A 15,344-nucleotide genomic window follows, 5' to 3' on the forward strand; every position below is an offset into this window, starting at 1 on the left:
CTTTATATGCAGTTGACATTGTTAATTTGTAATTCCTCTCCCATACCTTTTGCCATTTATCTAATTCTATTGAGTAGCCAAAGTTATTAGCCCACACTATCATTGTTTCCTTTACTTGTTGTTCTTCTGTTCTAATGCTCAGTAGATAGTTGTAATTTTTTAAATTAGCTTTTCATCTGTTCCTGTTAGGATCTGATCTAATTCTGTAGGTTCTTTATAAAAAACACATGTTTTAACATCTTTCTCGTAACTCGATTCTATTTGTACATGGGGCCACCATGCTAAATCAATTCCTTGACTATTCAATTCCTGTTTACTTTGGTTCCCCTTTCTCATTCAGAATATCTTTACATCTTATGATTTTTTCCATGTTAACCACATTCAGATGTATCAGTGCCTCCATCGTGGATAGCCAGACTAGTATTTTCCAATAGTGTTTTTCTCTAATTTTTGGCCATACTAACCATAATGCATTTCAAATATAGTGTCCTTGGAAGTATCTATTTATTTTATTTTTCCCATACCACAGGAAAGCATGCCACCCCAGTTGCAAGTCATGTCCCTCCAAAATAAATAATCGTCTATATCTCAGATTTATATATTCTTTCAGCCATATAAGTGCAGATGCCTGGTAATCTAACTCCCAATCTGGCAACCCAAAACCTGTTTTTAGAATCTTGTAGCAATTTCAAACTTATTCTTGCTTTTTTCCCTTGCCAAATGAATTTTGACATTAATCTCAATTCAAATCTTTATTGTCAGTGCACAACATATGTACAATGAGATTGGTTGAACATATGTACAATGAGATTGGTTGAGCAGTGCACCCCTCCCTCCAACACAACTCACAGTGAAGATAGAAAATCCCTAACCCAATAAATCATATTAACAAAATATCCAGTCCTATTGCACCAGTGTGAACATGTTACACATTGCGCTGGCTCTGCAGTCCATCATACTACATAGTTATGATGTTATTTGTCATTCTATAATCTATTTAGTTCCTCAAATTATTTTTTTCCAACTTTATTGGAATTGTTTGGAACAAGTATAGTAATCTCGGCAAAATGTTCATTTTAATGGTAGCTATTCTTCCTACCAGTGATAGTTGCAGGTTTTTCACTTCTCCAGGTCTAGTTTAATTTGTATTAATTTAGAGTAATTATCTTCTTTTATAGTTGCACTTCTCACTGATAGTTGAATTCCCAAAAATTTAATTTTCTTCACTATCTGGATATCTATCTTCTTCATTAGATCTTTTTTCTGTTTATCTGTAAGGTTTTAATACTAGGTTTTAAACTAGTATTTTAATTTTCTCTTTCTCTTAGTAACCTTTTATTTTCCTTATTGGTTTGGGTCCAGTTTCTTGTGGTTCTTCTATGATAAATACTAGGTCATCTGCAAATGCCTGTAATTTATATTTTTCTTTTTCTATTTCCATCCCTTTTATTTCTATATCATGTCTAATATTTCTATTTAGCACTTCCAATCTCAAAATAAATAGTAATGGCGACAATGGACATCTTGTGTCTTTTTTAATATTGAAATTCTCTGCCATATCTCCATTTACAATCACTTTTACAGTCTGTTTGGAATATATCTCCTTGATCATATTAGTAAATCTTTCTCCAAATTCCATATACTTTAATTGTAGTAACATAAATTGCCAGTTTACATTGTCAAATGCTTTCTGTGCATCTAATAAGATCAGCGCCTTTGGTTTTCAGGATGTGCTTTATAGTATTCCAATGTATTCCAAATAATCCTCATCTTATTTTTAATTTAATTTAATTTGTCTCTTAGGTAGAAATCCATTCTGGTCTGGGTGTATAAACTCATTCAGAAATGTTGAATAGATTGTCAGAGAAATCCTATACCTGTATTTTTTGCAATGTACCTGGCATACATAAGTATATCTTTATTCAAATCTTTATCTCCTAATTCAATTGTTTCTTAAATCCCAATTTCTTCAGGCCACATGCCCAGATTATAACATCAAATTAATTAAATTAAAATATAATATTATTCACCATATAAATAGAAATTGTTCAGAAATGTTCTTGACAGATATACAGCTCAATCCTATAAATTACTGTAGATGAATAGAGGGACAGTATTCTATTTTTAAGAAGTCAGCTGTTAATGGAATTTTTGTAAACACTCATGCTATGAGTGGAAAAAGATATCATGCTCTGAGTAAAAACACAGTATTTCTAAAGGCACAGCAGCCTTTCTAAATTTTTGGGACTTACCTGGCAATATTTACTACATGATCAGCTTTTTTAGTCCGAGGGTTGATTCCTTGCAGAAGCTGTTCTAGTGAGGTAACAATGAGAGAGAGATGGCTTTCTCTTAAGAAGTCCATGAAAAGGTTCTCTTTCTGTAAAGTTAGATTGAGCAGCCCAAGACAATACTGTACAGCCTTCTCCAAATGCTTTTTTCCTAAAGAAGAGAAAAAAAATCAAACAAATCACACATTCATGATTCCCCCACAGTGGGGAAATGGGAATAATTCACAGTGAATTTACACAAGTACATTGATGGAGGCAACAGAAACAAAAAATCCTTCAAGAACTGCCAGTTTTAAGTCATCAGTTTTCCCCCCCAACCCTAACCCAACAGCCTTTATTAGAGTCAAGTAGATATTTCAATAACTTAATTAAAGAGAAACTTGCAACTTACCAGGGAAAGGTGCATAGGTATCCAGTTGTTTAACTCCTTCTTCCAACAAGCTAAGACACAATTCCAACATTGGTGATTCATTCAACAGATGATACATCAGGTTAAATCCAGGTGGTTTATAAGCTATTACTTCCTCTCCTAGAAAATGAAATGTACATTTATGTGTTATTTCTGAGATTGCAATTTACCAGAATAAATGTAAATCTAATCACTGTCATTTTTATTTTCTCCTTCCCTTTTTTCCATGTAAACTATTCCCACTAAATTCTTTCATCTATTCTTGAAACCTTGCCTTTTCTCTAAATTGCCCCCTTTTCTCTTCTTAAATCAAGTGAGCTAAAGCAAAAAACTGAATTCCCATCTTTATATGAACCATATAATCTTTCTTGGGATCACTTATTACATCTCCAGATATTTAGCCTTATTTTAAAAGGCTTTCCTTTTTCACTGCATCCCTCCTCTTCCCATTCTACTTCTAAGTCTCTCTTAAAATTTTCATTGCAGAAAATGATTTTTTAACACTCTTACAGTATTAAAAATGCCACTGCAGCTCAATTCTTCTTCACATTTCTACATGTAAGCATCTGCACCATTCCCTACTGTAACATTGTGCATGGAAATCTCATTGAACTATAAATATTCCTGCTTCTATTTTGAGAAGCATTTAGAATATAATTAGCAGTCGTCAACAGATCAGAAAAAAAAAACTCTGTGAGATTTTGTTGGCTTTCTTTCCCAGCAAAAGACCAACACTAGGTAAACAGAGATCAGCAAACAGCATACCTTGCAAGTCCACATATTGGTCCACAAAATCTTCAAGCTGGGGTTCATAGTCACTCAGCAATTTATAAAAGACCTCCAGAACTACTTCAGCTACTTCCCACTGTCAAAAAGCCATGTACAAAATATCATTAATTTGATTTTTTAAAGTTATAGTTATAAAGTTATATTTTTATCCCGACAGAAGGAGCTTAATGAGACATTTCCTGATATAAGACTTGTTACACTGAAAGAAATATTGAAAAAAATCTTCAATTCAACCAACTGCCAATAAGAAACAAGAAATGAAACAAGCCCCACTACATACATTGGCCAATACTCACATTCTATAAAAATGAAATCCAGTAACATTGTACATATTAATTTCTTCAGTTTATTATTGTGCAAATAAATCCCAATAGCACATTTTTTTCAGATTAGCTGGTATAGGATTGCATTTAGAGAAAAAAGTCTTGAACTTCCATATATGATGTGAATTTTAGGTCACAAAGATATAACAAAAATTACAATGTTTAAATAATATAGATTTCAATGTATACACATGGGAAAGGAGCAATTAGTTTGTTGTACAAGCTAAAAACAAATGGAAGTCTCAAACTTTAGTTTCCAGTTTAAAAGTTGAAACAGTGTGTTGAATCAGATCAGTAAAATATCTAGAAAGTTTAGCAGTAATTTCCCAGCATTTGCAATAACAACCTTTCAGTCCTACTGCAGAACATATTCTGAGTTTTGACTTTCAATACAAGGTCTGAGAAACCACAGATTTTATAACTCTATAATGGCTTTTTAAAAAATGATTCCATTATTGTTTAAATTTGCTGTTCACCATCCACAGCTACATGTTGAGTGGGAGGTCACACAGAGCAAATCAAATCAATACATGAATGTCCCTTATAATACCATGGTAGTTTAGTTTAGAATAGAATAGAATAACAGAGTTGGAAGGAACTTTGGAGGTATTCTAGTCCAATCCCCTGCTTAGGCAGGAAATCCTACACCACTTCAGACAAATGGTTATCCAACATCTTCTTTAAAACTTCCAGTTTTGGAGCATTCACAACTTCTGAAGGCAAGTTGTTCCACTGATTAATTGTTCTAATTGTCAGGAAATTTCTCCTTAGTTTTAAGTTGCTTCTCTCCTTGATTAATTTCCACCCTTGCTTCTTGTCCTACTCTCAGGTGCTTTGGAGAATAGCTTGATTCCCTCTTCTTTGTGGCAGCCCCTGAGCTATTCAAACACTGCTATCATGTCTCCCCTAGTCCTTCTTTTCATTAAACCAGACATACCCAATTCCAGCAACCGTTCTTTATATGTTTTAGTCTCCAGTCCCCTAATCATCTTTGTGTCTTCTGTACTCCTTCTAGAGTCTCAACATTTTTACATCATGGCGACCAAAATTGGATGCAGTATTCCAAGTGTGGCCTTACCAAGGCATTATAAAGTGTATCAACACTTCACGTGTTCTTGATTCTAACCCTCTGTTTATGCAGCCTAGAACTGTGTTGGCTTTTTTGGCAGCTGCTGCACACTGCTGGCTCATATTTAGATGGTTGTCCAGTAGGACTCCAATATCCCTCTCATAGTTACTACTATTGAGCAAGGTACCACATATACTTTACCTGTGCATTGTTTATTGTTATTACTATTGCCATAGGATTTTTCAAAAGAATAAGATTACAGAACTATTACATAATTAAAATAAAGATGTTACAAAGACAAATTTGCATAGATTTGTAGCAATATACCTTACAAAAAGCAATGTTTACCTTTTCAGCAGCTCTCCGGTAGGCCCTGGTCCGAAATCGAAGAAATATAGATTCTCTCAGAAAATGAAGGTACGGCTCAAATCCTGGTGGGCGCAGCCCAGCACCCAGATTAGAAGGAAATGAACTCTCTACCAGGGTACTGATGAGCTGGCAGAAAGCACGAGTTAAAGGATATTCCTCACACCGGGATTCTACTTCATTCAATTCAACCTTCCAAAAACATAAGTCAAATTCCAAACATGTTATTTTTTAAACACAATGGCAACACACCATCTCATTTACCTCTCTTAAATAAGTTCATGCAAATGCTTCTTCCAGTTTTCTCAAGGGCCCTTCATCAAAAAACCCAAACCAATTTACAATTTCAGTCTATAATGTTTAATCTAATAGACAGATAATTTATTGTCATTCACAGAATCTACAAATGCTGTTCCACTGTGAACAAGGGACTGTTGAACCTACAGGTAGTTCTCAATTTACAACCACTCATTTAGTGACTGTTTGAAGATGAAACAGCTGGTGTGCTAGAAATAGAAGATTTGGAATTAAGAGCACATGACCTGAGATTTGGGTGGCATGGTTCCCTGGGATACAGCAAAGTCAAAATTAATGTGAATTATATTATATTTATATGTGAATTATATTTTTAATTAATTAAAATCAGATTATTGTAGGCACAAAGATAAAAAGAGTCAGCAAACCCTATAATGAAGGAATAGTTGGTGAAGATGATGGAAGTCACTGAAGATGGCTAAGTTGGCTTCTTTGATTAGAGAAAAAGCAACATTTCTGTTTATTTCTGACTAAAAACCTCTATGGACTTTTTGAGGAAAACAGACAAAATAAACTTGATTTAGGGTTTTGGTGATTAAGTAGGATAGATTATATATTATAGAAATAAGAGAAACATGTTGTAACTTTAAAGAGGTAATTTATAATTGTATTTATAACTGCTGTAAAGAACATCAGAAGCTACTCCTCTGTATCTATGTATTTAACTCCTCTGTATCTTTTTTTCAATTTGGCGGCAATACAAAATTTCCAAATAAATAAATAAAATAATTACAAAAGGACGTAGCTGCAATTTGAGTATCACTATTTTCATACTTGCAAGTTCATCCCATTGTATCCAGAAAATAAGGAATATTTAAATCTGCGCAGATCAGATTATTGATCCTAGATTTTAAACTAAATTGAGGCTCTAGTTAATGATATAATGGATTTTTGATAGATTTATGTTCTTTTTGTGATTTTGTTTAAAAAAGCAGTTTATTTTCAAGTGTCAGGCACAAGCAACCAGATCCTCACGTGAAAGGTTCAAATTACTACTTTATTCCTATTACACAGGAATTGCCACATATTGCCAGCCTAAGCCTGTGAACAGGTAAGGTTCTATACAGCTCTAACAACCAATGTGTATGTATATGTGTGTCTCAGTGTCAGTCCTGGCCCTCTTGCAACTGTGCTAGAATTCAAGGCTAAATCTATGATTGATACCCCCTGCCTGTGGGTATTTCCCAACATCAAGATACTGAAAGATAACAACTGTCTCATGTTATATAATCAAATATTCATCAAAAATAGAATGACTAAGTGCAGACAATTTACCTCGATACCAATGACTTGCCTTTGGCCTGGAGTTCTTACAGTCTGCAATATCTTCCAAAATAAATGGGAGAGAAATGAAATGTTTGTCACTATTAGCAAAATAATACAATATTAAAAGAATGAACTACTGTTGATTGTACAAACCATTAGTGACAGGTCCTGCACCAAAATTAAAATACCTGCACTCTTCTTTTTATACTTTTTTTGTATTTACTAAGTATATATTTTGTTAACAGAATTTTGAGTTTAAAAGGTTTCCCACTAAATACGTAAAAATCCTTTTTATTTCTTCTATACAGTCAGATATTTTGTCTTTCTATCATTTACTTCCCATATACTAGCAGGAATTTATAATATAAAGGAAAACAACATACTAAAGTTGGAAGGGCATTCAGGAACTCAAGTTTTGCTCAATACATTTTCTTATTCTGCAGGCCAATTTTCCAAATTAGAAAACATAAATTAAGTTGGACAAGTACTGAGCAGAGATAAACTTCCCCTTACAAGATACCTGTGTGTATTCCAATGACTGCCATAGTGAAGCAGCAATTTCTGGAGATTTCCCAAAGGCTGAGAGAGTTTCTAATAATTCTGCTTTCAAAATTGGATGTATACTGCATTGCAGAAGTCCCAGAATAATAACTACTGGTGTCCACTGAGGATGTTCACAGAGAGCCAATCGGGCATTTTCACTCTGAAAAATTAAGAAAAACTATCACTGATGTTTAATGATATACATAAGATTAAGCTTTGTCAGCTACAATGTCCATTGTAACATTGTGAATTGTAACATTGTCTTACACATTATTTTTCTCGCACATTATTCTTCACAAAATTTACCTTTAGTTAAACTAAATCTATGGCCACCTCTTAGCTCCTTTTGCATTTACTTCTGGGGCCAAATATGTCAGTGACTATTGAATAAAGTACCAACTGAATTTCTTCATATGTCAAGTAACTACCTACCCATTTCACAATTGTCTTAGTAAGCTGCAGAAAGGCAATTAATCCATCCTGTTCTTTCTGTGTGATGCCTCTGAGAGGAAGATGACGATACTGAATGCTCTCTGCACTTGGCAAATCTTTACGTAAATGTTCATGGTACAGCATCAAGGAGTGGAAGAAGTGCTCCCAAGAGACAGGACTTCCACCTGCTCCTTGGATGTTTTCAGCTGAATGAAAAAAAATCCATAATGTAGATTATATTAAATAAATTACAGGTGGAAAAAACATTTCCTTAAACTCAATTTCATTGAGTGACTAAAATAATTTAGACCCAAGCTAAGCAACCCATTCTAAGGGAGGACTGCATATTAAAGCTCCCCAAATAACTAGGAGATTGCTTCCTTGTTTGATTCTTTTCCTTAAAAAGACTTCCTTTATCATCTCCTGCTTTAGGGCCTTTACTGTTCAGTTTATTTTTATTTTTTTACTTCTATTGTTAGTTACCACTCATTGCTACAATGCTGCAAATATATGTCAGCTTATTTTCAAAGAGGAACACGAATGCAAATCAGAATGGCAGATTTATTCATACTCACTTCTATTTTTTAAGGTACTACAAATGGAAAGAGATTTATTCCTCCTTGTTCCCATCTCAGACTCCCAGATTAGCTGAGTAATTGTTCTCTTATATTTATTATTAGTTATTACTGATTCTCCCTGTCCAAAGTCTGTTAGTTCTCCTTGTCCACTCTAGACTAGCTCCCTGGAAAACTGATTTGTCCTCAGCGGTACTTAATAAACAGCAACCAATCACCTACAATTGAAAATCAGCAGGTTTTCAAAAATTATCTTTTTGCTCAATGGAGTTGAGTCCATAGTATCTCAAAGCAAACAGCTGTCATCATTCTTCTCTACTCCACTACAAGCTGCTCCTCGTTCACTGACATTATATATGAACAAAATTAGCAAATGTATAATTAAAAGTGAGCTAATTATCCCGTTTTGGATCTTATGTGCAAAAAGCCAGAAATCATATAAAACAGAGAGAGAAAAAATGTTTGGTTTACCAATTATTTAAAAAATCAAGCTTTTTATGAAGTATCAATCTTTCAGGAATTATACTACAAACAAGGATTTTAATGATGATCTCCCCATAAAAATGTGAGTTAATGAAAGAAAATAAAGACTGTAAAGATCAAGGATAGCATATGTACCTTTAAACTTTTATCTATTTGGTTCTTTCATTTAAGCAACATGTTCTATAAAATACTAATTAAAAATGCATAGAATTTTCACCTAATTAACACTTTATTAGATACACTAAACATTAACTTGAAATGTCAAGGGTGATAACATAATACAGATAGCCCCCGACTTACATCCACAATTGGGCCCAAAATTTCTGTTGCTAAGCAAAGTTAAGTGAGCTTTGCCTCATTTTACAACCTTTCTTGCCACACTTGTTAAATGAACCACTGCAGTTGTTAAATTAGTAACCTGGTTGTTAAGTGAATCTGGTTTCGCCATTGATTTTGTGTAGGAGTCTGCATACGTGCAGGAATTTTCCTATCTTGGACGGCAAACCTCAGATAAGGAAAGTTACGTGCACAGCAGCAGACTAGGAAATGACAGTAGGAAAACATTTACTATAAATCTATAGATAAGAGGAGCAAGAGAAGAGGAAGTGGGATATATGTTAGACTTTAACTATAGATAAACATTATAAGTGCTCAAGCAAGCAGTAAAGGTTAACCAAGGATCTTATGATTTTAGTTGCTTGGAAGACTTTTGTGAGCCAATAGCATGCTGACAAGTACTCTGTGGCTGAAAGTAACTACATAATGTCACTCTGTAAAAGCAATAAACACCACATATATCCTCAACCTTTCTGTGTGTGGTCATTCAACAATTTTGCTTGTCAGAAAAGTCATAAAAAGTGATCACATGGGACACAGCAACCGTCATAAATATGAACCAGTTACCAGCATCTGAATTTTGATCACATGATCATGGGGATGCTGCAAAGGTTGTAACTGTGAAAAATGGTCAGGTCAGGTTTTTTCAGTGCCAAATGAACTTCTGTTAGGTCGAGGATTACCTGTAAATATGAAAAGCTTCAATCTAAGCGTTTACAACAATTATTTCCCTGAAGACACTTGTTTTTAGGATTATGCTTATGTGTGTTTACAGTGAATGGAAATAAGACATCAAAACATTCAGCCTATGTGGTACTATATTTCTTACCATGAGTACTACCATTACCCTTTAGCAAAGTAAAGCAATAATGAGAACAGCGGGGTCCATTGGCCAATCCCTGGAGCATTTTCAGATAAGGAATATAAATTGTGGAAGGAAGCAGGTCTCCCATTTGTCTAACGAATTTTGATAAAACAACCTGCAATATAAACAAAGATTCATCTAAGTAGGAATACCTACCCAAACAAAATCTTGACATTTGTTTTGAAATATCTCTGGTTACCACATACAGGTAGTCCTTAACTAATGACCACAATTGGGACCAACTTTTTCATTGTTAAGTGATGTAGTTGGTAAGTGAATCACCCATAATTTTATGACTTTTTGCAACGGCTGTTAAGCAAGTTACTGTGGTCATTAAGTAAATCAAATCAGTAAGCAAATCCACTCCCGCCCCCCCATTGACTCTCTTTGTTGGAAGCCTCCTGTGAAAGTTGCAATAACCCAGATGCGGCCCTCAATGAAATAAAGTTTAACACCCCTGCTATAGAATGCAACAGAAACTTCCTCTGTCAGTGCCTCAAAAATGCAGCAGGAATGGGAATATAAATAATATGTCAATAAATGAATGGTGTACCAGAAGTAGATCTACAGCATCAAAAACTTTCATGTTTCCCTCAAAAACTCTTGAAAAGTGATAGATGGGAGTGTACTAAATAATAATAAATATACAGTTCTAGTATTTTTGTCTCCACTCACCCACATATACTCTACACCAGGTCAAGTGCCTACTCAGCAGGGGTTTAAAAGATGGCTCTTCCACTGAATATTTCTGATTACTATACAGATGATTATACTAAGTATGCATTTATCTCTCTCAAACTCAAAAAAGGTCTGAACTTATATTGGAGATTGGGTTGTATTTTATTTTTAAAACAGTAAGCAAAACTAAATCTACAAGCATTTATGTAATATTTTAGGTAATCTTTATAACTACTGTACTTTTTGGAATATAAGACACACTTCTCCCCTAAAAGTGAGTGAAAATTGTGGTGCATCTTATATACTGAACTGAGCCTAAGACCCACCCACCCACAGGCCCCCATCCTTTGGCCATTTTTCGCCTTCGCGTGTTGCGTTTTCGGCCTCTGCATGCCCTGCTGCCTGGAACAGGCCAGAAATGTGACATGCGGAGGCCAAAAATGGGGTGCACGGAGGCCGAAAATATAATGCGTGGAGACCAAAAACACAACGTGCAAAGATGGCAATTGGCAGCGATGTGCTGTGGCGATCCCTGCAGCCTGGAACGGGTCTAAAACAGGGCATGCGGAGGCCGAAAAAGTGATGAGCAGAGGCCAAAAACGTGACGCATAGAGGCGGCGATGGGCTTTGGCAATTCCCATAGCCTGGAAAGCTGATTGGCAGTATTTCAGGAGGCCAATCCAACCACCAATCAGCTATTCATGCTAAATCAGGCTGCAATAACACGTTGAAGCTAACCAGGCTGTTTGCTGCAAGGACGCTAGCCAGATGAATACTGATGGATGCTGGTAGCCAGAGGCAGAATTTTTTTTTTCTTGTTTTCCTCCCTAAAAACTAATGTGCATCTTATACGCCAAAGCATCTTATACTCTGAAAAATACAGTACACTTTAAGAAAATCCTGAAACTTAGACACTGGTATTTACAGAGGGGGTGGGAAAAGGGGGTTAGCAATCCACTCTAATTTCAATAAAAGGAGGTGGAGTGCAATAACTTCTTCTCAACAGGACTCTTCCTTTAATACTGGACACAGTCAACAAAGATGTTTCAAGAAAACTATCTAAATTAAATGAAGGCACTTCAAATCACAGGCATTCCAAATGAAAAAGTCATTTTTCTAACCTGACGCTGAGGTGGTCTTTGATGGGCTATCCCAAGATATGATCCTATGATAGTGGAGCTCTGCAGAGAGTCTGAAGGACACCAATATTCAAGAGCAAATTCCAAATTAAAGGGATCTTTCTTGTATAACTCAGCAATCTGTAAAGGAAGAAAAATTTAAAAAAAAGTATTTCAGCAAATGTACAGATAGTCCTTAGTTAACAGCAATTAGGATTGGAATTTCTGTTGCTAAACAATGCAATTATAAAGCATAATGTCATGTGACCACACCGAGGAATTTAACGTAATTCGTATGCATGATCATTTAAGCTTAAGTTATATGCTCTTTTAAAATCTGTGAATCTTTTCAGATGTTAATGAGCAATTATGATAAAGGTATATTATTAAAAATCTGTGGAATCTTTTCAGATTTTATTGAGCAATTATGATAAAGGTAAATTATTATTTGCTTAACACAACTTATAAAATAGACTATATTTTATTTATTTTATTTATTTTATTTTATTTTGAATTTGTATACCGCCCTTCTCCCTGAGGACTCAGGGCGGTGAACAGCCAAGTAAAAACATCAAGTACAAATATTAAAATACAGTTAAAATATACATATATAAATTTGGCCCCATTAATTAAAAACAATAAACAAAACACTTAAAAACACTTAAAAAATTAGGTTTAAGGGATAAACTTACATTCAGTTATTCTACAGGCCAATACCGAGAAAGGCAGGAAAGAGAAGGATAATGAGAGAAACTAGGAAAACTAAAGAAAAGCATACAACAGAAAGCGAGAAAGATATCTCCCTCCATTGCCATTCTTTTGGCTATGTATAACACATTCGTTTTATGCCAAGAAAATCCTCAAGAAACAGGCGCCAATCGAAAACTGTGTTGGCTTAATGAGAAGTAATTGCATATCATTTCTCCGTAAACCAATATAGAAAACTCATTTTAAGAAATAAAGGGGAGATTAAGCCCTCTTATGTTACTTTGCTTCCAAAGAAAGTAGTCTATATATATAGCAAGAAAAACAAGCCCTTTGCTGTTCATAAAACAATTTCTTCTTCCCTAAAGTAATCATAGGAATGGAAAGCATAGTTAGACTTCACACCAAGCACAGCAATAGTAGTGCTTGGTGTGAAGTAGTGTTTCCCAAACTTTTTTACAATAAATTTATTAAAGGTTATAGTAAAAATAAAAGCCACAAAAACTACGAACTACTATTGGCTGGCGATTTTTGGGAGCTGAAATTTACACATCTTGAAATTGAGAAACGCTGCTGTAGACACTCAAGCCCACATTCATAAACTTGTTTAAAGCAGAACTTCATAGACACAGCTACATAAACTATTTTATGGCAAAAAATGCAAGGCAATATTTGTACAGATTTGCTTACTGAAGAACAAAGAAATCAGGTATTTTGTCTGCTCTGAGGTTTAAATTCTAGGTGAGAGGGCAGACCAATTTTTCCAGAAACAAATTAAAAAAACATGGTTTAGTTACAAGACCTACTTCTGTTGCTTTCTTTATTCTTAAAATGTTGTGCCCTGAGGAAATTAGGTTAATAAAAAAGTGATTTATATAAACATACATATTTATATATACATAATATATACATAAATATATGTAGTTAAAAATAAATTTTTAAATAAATTTTAACATAAACATTTGCTGTGTTTTTTTTTTAAAAGAACAAGTACTATTAAAAACAAGAACATTAACTTACTAAAAGCATCAGATGTTCTAAATCCCTTCTAACAGATATAGGTGGTTCATTACCCATCTGTATACTCATATGAATCATACGAGCATCTTCATCAGCACGGTTTCTCAGTTGTTTCACCTATACAATTGGTCAAGCAAATAAAGAAAGAAAAAAAATCTGAATGGTTTACCACCATTAACATTTTAAACTTGGACAGAATAAATGAACAAAAGGAAAGAGTATTTTTTTAACTAAATATGAGAACTATCCTGCTTGATTAGCTTAAGGCCTGGCTGAGTCCAGCATTTTGATCCAATCACTGGGTCCCTACAATTAGTATCCCAACCCAGAAATAATATTGAGCCTTAAGAACAATAACCTTTAACACTTATCCAGAGCCCTTTAAAGAGATTCGTATTTGTCAGTATGTAAAAATCACATTAATATATGAACATTTAACATACCCTATATATAAATAAGGCAAGACAAAACTTCTGACACTATTCTACATGTGGAAAATGTAGAAAGTTAATAATACAATTATAACTCCCATTGAAATCAATATTCTATCTCTGAAATATTTTATATATAATCCAAAAGATTGTCCCAAAGGAGCTTTTTAAAAAGGCAAGTGGACTTCCTTGTTTTTTCCTTGAAGACGTTTTGATTCTCATCCAAGAAGCTTCTTCAGTTCTGACTGAATGGAATGGGGAATGGAAGGATTTATATTCCTTGCAGTCATCTGGTTATTAGCACTCTCTTTGAGTGTCATTAAGGCCACTTGGGAGTTTATCTGTGCCCTCAGGGTCACCTAAATCCGTGTGAAAATGGGTGTTCCAAGGAGGTTCCATTGAAGACACTCCAGTGATTATAAGAGGAATGTTGTAGAGTCAATGAACCGATAATCATTAAATGAGGACCATTTATAACTATAGATTAATAAAATATAACAATTTGAGTTATTCCAAAGAACTTAAATTCTGACTAGTTATATAAGAAATAAAGATGAAGAAAAATGTTTAAAGTACTTTAATATATTTGGAAAAGACACCTTCAATATAAGTTATAGATTTTTTCTTTTTAATTAAGCCTATATTAAGATGAATAGTCAAATAACAGATAAATTGTTATGCCTGAATATTGTTTGAAGGACATGTCTCATTCTCATTCTATTTTTAAATCATCATTTTTTTCTGTTTCGAATCTTTTCTAAAACGTTTAGATGTTTAGACCATGAAAACGTTTTTCAAGTCTGTGTAAAGAAATTACACTGAAATATTTGATCTATTTATATTCAAGATAAGTCTAACTTAGCTTTCTCCCCATGAAACTTACTTTCATTGGCATGAGGGTAAGGAAATCTGTGATAAGGTTGTGGATTCTACGGATGTAAAATTCTTCCTGATAAAAGTTTTCTGCTCTCACTACAGATTCAGTGAGGAATAGAAAAACATTGTCTGCAATTGCTAACTCTGCCATTGCTTCATCAGCTTCAGTGAATTCCGCAAATGCTGCAAAGAAGAAAGAAGAAGCATGTCATATAACACATCATAACACATCATAATTCATAGGAAATATCAGTTAGCGGTGCCATTTTAATCAGTGGAATGTGTGCAGATCTGCTTCCTTCATTGAAATGAAGGTAGGGGAGTGGAATTGAGTTCCTTGATTAAATACCACTTTTAATCAAATTTACCTGTCACATCAGAGAAGTGTGAAATTCCACGCAAAGTTAGCGCCCAAGCTAACCTAACAGTAGCTTGAAGTCCTGGTAGTTTCCAA

General features: G+C 34.3%; 1 protein-coding gene across 1 annotated transcript in view; it reads right to left on the bottom strand.

Annotated features, from left to right (window-relative positions):
• NUP205 (nucleoporin 205) overlaps positions 1–15,344 on the bottom strand; it is a 36,091-nt gene extending 20,747 nt beyond the window's left edge. The window contains exons 1-12 of the mRNA XM_070947179.1: positions 15,259–15,344; positions 14,898–15,073; positions 13,584–13,700; positions 11,862–11,999; positions 10,027–10,177; positions 7,804–8,009; positions 7,349–7,531; positions 6,838–6,888; positions 5,230–5,439; positions 3,466–3,565; positions 2,683–2,820; positions 2,253–2,442 (exon numbers count right to left, since the gene is read on the bottom strand). Coding sequence (XP_070803280.1) covers positions 2,253–2,442; positions 2,683–2,820; positions 3,466–3,565; positions 5,230–5,439; positions 6,838–6,888; positions 7,349–7,531; positions 7,804–8,009; positions 10,027–10,177; positions 11,862–11,999; positions 13,584–13,700; positions 14,898–15,041 — 1,628 coding nt within the window. The 5' untranslated portion in view covers positions 15,042–15,073; positions 15,259–15,344. The remainder of the gene's footprint in view (positions 1–2,252; positions 2,443–2,682; positions 2,821–3,465; positions 3,566–5,229; positions 5,440–6,837; positions 6,889–7,348; positions 7,532–7,803; positions 8,010–10,026; positions 10,178–11,861; positions 12,000–13,583; positions 13,701–14,897; positions 15,074–15,258) is intronic.

The sequence above is a fragment of the Pituophis catenifer genome, unplaced genomic scaffold (assembly GCF_029215685.1).
Source record: "Pituophis catenifer annectens isolate HBS135680 unplaced genomic scaffold, rPitCat1.0.hap2 SCAF_7, whole genome shotgun sequence".
NCBI lineage: Eukaryota > Metazoa > Chordata > Lepidosauria > Squamata > Colubridae > Pituophis > Pituophis catenifer.